Source organism: Phalaenopsis equestris, unplaced genomic scaffold, assembly GCF_001263595.1.
Source record: "Phalaenopsis equestris unplaced genomic scaffold, ASM126359v1 Scaffold000053, whole genome shotgun sequence".
NCBI classification, from domain to species: domain Eukaryota; kingdom Viridiplantae; phylum Streptophyta; class Magnoliopsida; order Asparagales; family Orchidaceae; genus Phalaenopsis; species Phalaenopsis equestris.
The window spans coordinates 622681-629950 of NW_018164495.1; the positions used below are offsets into that span (position 1 = coordinate 622681).

Sequence of the window (7270 nt, forward strand, 5' to 3'; positions counted from 1 at the left end):
TATATATATATATATATATATAATCCTAATATAGTTTTGGATTATTATTGATAAAATATTATCTGCATATGTGTATGTATCTTCATGTGAGGCAGAAGAATTCATTTAGCTCCACTTGGCATCACTATCTAAGTGCCACGAAAGGTCCTGTGGAGCCCTGCTCTTAGAGAAAAAATTGCGTACGTAAGACGTATGCAGCGCTGCGTACATTAGGGAGGTTGTTCAAAGGGTATTAGAGGGTTATATCCGTGTTATGCCCCCTTGTAACTTCCCTGTAACCTACATGTCACATATTTGTATGTTACAGGGAGGTTACATGAGATATAATGTGGATACAACCACCTAATACCAGAGATATAACACGGATATAACCCCCCAATACCCTCTGTATAACCTCCCGACGTATGCAGCGATGAGTACGTACACAATTTTTTCTTCTGCTCTTATTGCTGTAATATTCTTTAGGGATAGCAGCAGTCATGTGAATTTTCTAATTAAGGCCCGTAAATTAATAAAATTTAATAGAAATATGAATCAAATATCTTTTATTGAAATTTAAAAAATCTAACAAAAATTTAGGAGTGTAGTTGTTTTTTTTTTACGTACTTTTAGTGAGAAAGAGTTCTAAATAATCCTGATTATTATGTAGTTAATTTAATTCAAGAATAATACTTTTCTTTAATTTTATATTCTGATCATATAAATTAATCCTAAATAACCCTTCAAGCCTAATTGATGAAAACAAGATACAAAATTGACCGAATTTTGACCCCCATCAATGTAATGTAAAGAGAATATTTTGGGATTTATTTTGTAAAATGAAACTAAATCAGATAAATATGATGCTATCAAACTAAATTGCCCATAAGTAAAGAATAAAATGACTATTTTTTTATTTTTATTTTTAGACTTTTATTTTTAGACCATGCAATTACAAGGAACACCTCAAATATCACCAAGAAAAAAAAAACTGTGGTAATAACGTAATGTGTAATATGGTTACAAAGGCTTGCTTAGAGGAATATTTGCCTTAAGGTGGGAGGTGATTTTTTTTTTTATATTTATGATTTTACAGTTAAAAAATTCCTTAGCAAATTTTTCACAGATTGAACAGCTCAGAACAGAACATCTATGAGAATAAACAAAGATATATTCAAAGGACTGCGAACTAGAGGCCAAAGATTGGTCGCGTGACTAACCAAAGGTCAACCGACCCGAGAACGGTCGAACCAAATACCAAATATTGATAGAGCTGTTGAACTAGAGTAAACTGACCCAAAGGTTGATCGAACAGGTGGTTGACTGACTCGGAGAAAATTCAGGTAAAGGCAAATCTGCAAGAGGACAATCTGCTAGATATTCAACGACCATACGACATGAAATCCATAAATTGGGTGTCCGTTGATTAAAAAGAATCAAGGATGTGATTATCATTTCACACTATTCTGAGTTATATATAAATTGAGAAGTATTAAATACAATAATGCCTTTTGAAATCATATATAAATGATACCTTGACTCTCACAAGCTACACTCTTTTCTTCGGGTTAGTTTTCGGGACAAATTTAGGTTCAAGAATGGTGATTATCTTTTTTGACATACATGGTGTTTTTATGGAGGCTAGGATGTACACTGGCCCGTAACGCCGTAAATTTGTTCTGCTCTGCTCTGAGTTGCCCAGTGGCATAAGACTCCACCGTATTAGCTACCATTTCTCCCCTATATAACGAGTGGACTGCGAACGCAGCTGCTGGAGATATGAAACAACAGCTAGCAACAGAAATTGACCTGAAATCCAATACTTCGCAAGCTATGGTGCACCTTCGGGGCGCCGACGGGCCCATCGAATCGCCACAATGGCCCATGGAAGCCGCCGACAAGTGTCAGAAGTTTACTTCGCCGCAGCAACCACTTGTCTTCGACGCCGCGTTCATGAGCCAACAAACAGATATACCTTCCCAATTCGTATGGCCTGAAGAGGAAACACCAAAGTCGGACGCACAGGAGGAGCTCTCCCTTCCCCTCATCGACCTTGACATGTTCTTCGCAGGCCGGCCCGAGGACGAGGCCGAGGTGGCACGGCTTGTAGGGGAGGCCTGCTCCACGCACGGGTTCTTCCAAGTTGTGAACCATCGCATCGATCCCACGCTCCTAGCCGATGCCCACCGATGCGTTGAAGAGTTCTTCTCGATGCCGCTAAGCGATAAGCAGAAAGCGCAGAGGTATCCCGGGGAGTGCTGCGGCTACGCTAGCAGCTTCACCGGCCGGTTTTCCTCCAAACTACCCTGGAAGGAAACCCTCTCCTTCCGTTTCTCTCCTTCTTCCCCCTCCATCGTCCACAACTATTTTGTCGGCAAACTCGGCCAAAATTTTCGAGACTTCGGGTGAGCTGTAGTTCGCTAGCTAGTTAGAATACTCCCATCTCCCCGCAGATTAATTTCCGGAGACTAATTGTTGGATTTTATTCATTCGATGCAGGGAAGTGTACCAAAACTACTGCGAGGCGATGAACACACTGTCGCTGAAGATAATGGAAATACTTGGAATAAGCCTCGGCGTTGGCCGCGCACGCTTTCGTGACTTCTTCCAAGGCAACGATTCGATAATGAGGCTCAACTATTACCCGCCATGCCAGAAGCCGGTGCTCACGCTGGGGACCGGACCGCACTGTGACCCGACCTCATTAACTATTCTCCACCAGGACGACGTCGGCGGCCTTCAGGTTTTCTCTGACGGCAAGTGGCGCACCGTCAGCCCCAAAACTAACTCCTTTATCGTTAACATAGGCGACACTTTCATGGCAAGCCCCCTCTCTCTTTTATCTCGAAATAACATAATTCGATGAATGCAAAAGGCTGTCTGTGTAACTGTTTTGCGTTCTCTTTCAGGCACTGTCCAATCAGAGATACAAAAGCTGCCTTCACCGTGCGGTGGTAAACAGTCAGAAGCCGAGGAAATCGCTGGCTTTCTTTCTCAGCCCGGAGATGGATAAGGTGGTGAGGCCACCGGGAGAGCTTGTTGACTCGAACAACCCGAGAGTTTATCCGGACTTCACCTGGTCGGCCCTTCTTGAGTTCACTCAGAAGCATTATAGGTCCGATATGAACACCATGGACGCATTCTCCAAGTGGATTCAGAAGGCCATTATAAACTAAATTTTACGCTTTCTTTTCCCTTTTTTTTGTTTATGTTTCTCCTTTTTATTCACCAATATATGGTGTCCGACTAGTTATGAACTAGCATCTAGAAGATTGCAAATATAAATAAATAAAGAAAATTTCTTGATAGCTCGCAAATTGTGCTCATGGACTGTGTCTTAATTGAATTTGAAAATGCATAATTGAATCAGAGAGAGAGTGATGGAATTCCATGTTGAAAGGTGATCGATCAATGTTCCCTCTCATCCCAGGCTTTGTCTTGTAGCTACATACTAAACTTGTCGGATCTCCATTCGCATTTGTCGTGTAGTTCTTGACAGTATGGCCTACAGGCATTGGCCGGTTCGGTGGAAGAGGGTGAGGAAGGACCTAGTTGGTCGCAGTGGAGAATGATTCTTGCTGTGTATTATTTCGTCGTATCGGCCTAACCATTATTAGGGGCTTGAACATCGAGACTTGATTAAATTGTCTTTAATGCTTTGCTAATTTCACGATTCTATATTGAGTATTTGTTTAATTGGCTTCATCTTAAGAGTGAATAAATATTTTGTTAATTAATTCTTTGCTCAATTCTACTAAAAAAGCGTTCATTTTGTTACAAATAAAAATGAAAAAATAATTTATAGTTATATAAAAAATGAAAAAAGTTGAAATTTTGCATTTTTTTTTTCAATGAAAAAGTGAAAATTAATTTCTCATTTTGGTTTACATTTACTTTTCATTTCCCCTCTTACAATTCTTCAAATTAAATAAAATGTGATAAACTTCTTCTAGACCCACTAACAATTGCAAAAAGGAAATGGAAGATGCCGAAACTTAATTATGCTAGCACTACAAAAATTTCATGCTAATAAATCATATTATTGGTCAATAAAGTTTTGTTTGATTTGCATGAATTGCTGGAAATAAAATGAAAATGAAATAATAAAAAAATAGAATTGAAGGTAACATTGTCTCACTATTTGTTTGAGGAAACAAATATTGTTTTTTTTTAAAAGAAAATTTCTTGATCTGGAATTGAGATTTTGCTGCTTCTTCTATGGAGGGTACACAATGTCCTAATATTTTTTTTTTTCATTTGCTGGTAAAGATGGTAGGAATTTATATAGAAATGAAAAAAATAATTAATTTCTTATATGTTTAGATAAATCATCTATTAATTATATAGATCCAAAATAAACTTATAAATTAGTATATATTTGATATAACAGATTTAGAAACCATTTGTTGTTTAGAAACCATTTGTTGTTTAGAAAACATTTGTAGTTTATTAATTGTACATTGAAAATGTGTCAGCGCTGATTCTGAGGAGATCTAATAGTCCAAAGAAGAAGTGTGCAACATAAGAGGGCCCACCGACGGAAGACCAGAATGATCACTTATTCGATTGGATGCAACAGTTCAAGTCAAAGCAAGCAAGGTCAAAATTGACCGAGTCAAAAGATGACCGAATGATCGGCTTAAGTGAAAATCTAGCCCCGCAAAAACTCCAATCATATCGGGGATGTCTGAAAGCTCCCTCTTTTATTATTAAGGGTCACCATTCAGACAAACATGGACGTTCAAACCAGCCTTGTCAATTAGAAGTCAATCGAGCTCGACCAACCAGCAACACTGACAAAGCCCCTAACCAAACGAACCGGACTTGCCAAAATGAAGTCATACATGCTCAGCTAAACAAGAGCAGACGAACGATAGACTCATTTATGTAAAATACCTAAAATACAATATATAGTTCCCATTAAAATAGGGGCAAAAATATAATATCATCATATAGTACTTTCTTCTCTATAAATTGGGAGATCATTTTATGTATAAAAGGGGGAAGATGCACCCCATTTTGGCCACAAATTTTTGGAAAGGTCAACATATTTGATATAATTTACTGTACATGAATGTAAAAAAAAAAAAAGAATTCATCTTAAAAAGAGTGATGAGTGTGGATTATGCCATATATTAGAAGGGGAGCAACCCAAGAAGAGAAACTCACAACAAAGACACTAATAACATGGAGTGTGTCTGAGAGTTTGTGAACCAGTAGATCTAAAAGTTAATGGATCAAATACTGCTTGCACCCGAGAGGCACTGGCTCAAGGAAAAGAGATGTACCCTGAGTGAATCGGTCGACGTTCAACAACCGAAGAACCCCTAGTCATGGGAAGAGAAATTGACTCCCAATATTTCAATAGTGTTGGGTCAACAACAATCAACTGACACTAGTTCATGCATAATGATGTGCCACAATAGAAAGTGAATGCTTTCTCTCAATTAATCTCTGAGGCTAAGCCCAGAGAGGTTCAAAATCCTGATGCTAGCTTTCTGTAAGGGTAGGTCAAATCCGACCAACCACATAGTCTCGTTTGAGTTGAATGTGTGTTTGTTTAAGGATCACTAACACACTGAAATGATGTTTCTTCTTCACCACACTAAAAGACTCAATCCTCAGGTGGTTCAATGCATTGCCACCGAGAGTAATTACATCATTTGCTGACTTCAAGCAAATAATTGTGGCACAATTTGTCAGCTCCCAAAAGCCCAACAAAAACTTAGAGGACCTCTTGCAATTCCAACAAACATAGAACGAGAGCCTTCATTCATTCATCATTTGCTTCCAAAAGGAGACATTGGAAATGTTGAATATGGAACCCGCGTTGTCCCATGCTGCCCAACCTCAAGGATTGAAGGAACGACCCTTCCAATAAAAGCAAGACCTGCAACAACCGAAGATGCTAGCCAAGCTATTGGAACTGACCAACTGTCACATATTTTCAAAATAATACAACTCCTACCTCACATCATTCATAACAGAACAAGCCAACTGCCATCCACCAAAGAGAATCAGTCGTAAAGAAAGCCAAAATCCTAGACACAATCTTCACCACTTGTCTTAAACTCGCCTCAATTAAGACTCACAAACTCACTCGGATTACCAGGCAACCAATATAACATACAATTTACAACAATCATGCATCATAAAAACATATGTATTCTAGCTCAAAACTGGTCATGCCTATTAGCAACAAGATCCGTGGTGCGTAGAGTATGAATTACCACAAAAACAAGTCTCGATAGTTACCCTTATGAAGGCTAAAATAAGATCCATTTAATAAGATTATCGTAAAGTGCAGCTTATCCAATGCTACAACCTAACCAAGCGACCAAGAACGGGAAAAGTAAGCCTTGATTCAAGCGGTAACTCCATATAACCAACTGAAGATATTATTTAAAAAAACCAAACCACCAATCATCTCAAGTATTTATCACAAAAAAAAAAAATTCCAATATGTGTATTTACAATTGAAGGTGAAAATAGACCAAAAAATTTAATTTATTTCATGATTAAAAACTTATAAAGAATTTCCAATAAATTTCTTTACAAGTGTAGTTCAAGAAGAATTTTTTTTCTTAGTTATAGATGAAACCGAAGATGAGTTAAAGATTTGAAGAACAACTGAGTTTAACAAGAAGGTAGTAAATTTATCCATATCACCCACTCGTAGGAGATCAACTTTGATTTTATCATCTGACTGACATTGAAGGACACTTCTATCCTGAGCTATGCAGAGTGGTTTTCCACTTGTTGAGGGTAGGAAGGAAGCTCAGTGAAGAACACTGATGTCCTTATCGTTGACATTTTTCCCTTCAAGGAAAGCTCAGTGAAGAACTCGTCTGATGTCCTTATCGTTGACATTTTTCCCTTCAAGGCTCGATTCTCTTTCTGAGTTGTCAACAATAACTCTAATAGTCTGAGTATCTCAGCTTCAACCACATTCACCCAAATTTTTTTGCCACGTTTACCCTTTCCTTGGCCTTTGACAATTTTTCTTCTGTCTCTAGAAGGACTGTCGATTAGAAGTACAAAATGTCTCAGGCTATCAATTGATATCGGTCGGTTGACCGACCTACGTCTGAGAAACTTATCTTGTTGATGATCTTCTCGAAAGAGAAAAAATATATCACTTTGGCAATAGTCAAGGTGTATAGAGTCGCAGTAGGGAAACCAGAGTACTAATCTCTCCTCATTTCGATCATCCGAGCTAGTGCTCACCTTTGCCCTCTCGTCTTACATCAAAGCCCATTCCAGGGGGGGGGGGGGGGGGGGTCGTACTTCC

General features: G+C 38.5%; 1 protein-coding gene across 1 annotated transcript; it reads left to right on the plus strand.

Moving 5' to 3' along the window:
• Positions 1-1590: 1590 nt before the first annotated feature.
• Positions 1591-3307, plus strand: LOC110019156 (gibberellin 20 oxidase 1-D-like). The gene is made up of 3 exons (XM_020716737.1): positions 1591-2384; positions 2479-2800; positions 2889-3307. Exons 1-3 carry the CDS (start codon positions 1759-1761, stop codon positions 3153-3155), a joined length of 1215 nt encoding a protein of 404 aa, XP_020572396.1. The 5' UTR covers positions 1591-1758; the 3' UTR covers positions 3156-3307.
• The last annotated feature ends 3963 nt before the right edge of the window (positions 3308-7270 follow it).

Excerpts from the sequence above, each read along its gene's own strand:
- LOC110019156 (XM_020716737.1), top strand. The coding sequence starts at position 1,759 with ATGAAACAACAGCTAGCAACAGAAATTGACCTGAAATCCAATACTTCG. Across the intron at positions 2,385-2,478 it reads CAAAATTTTCGAGACTTCGG|GGAAGTGTACCAAAACTACT; the intron begins GTGAGCTGTAGT and ends CATTCGATGCAG. Across the intron at positions 2,801-2,888 it reads ACATAGGCGACACTTTCATG|GCACTGTCCAATCAGAGATA; the intron begins GCAAGCCCCCTC and ends GTTCTCTTTCAG.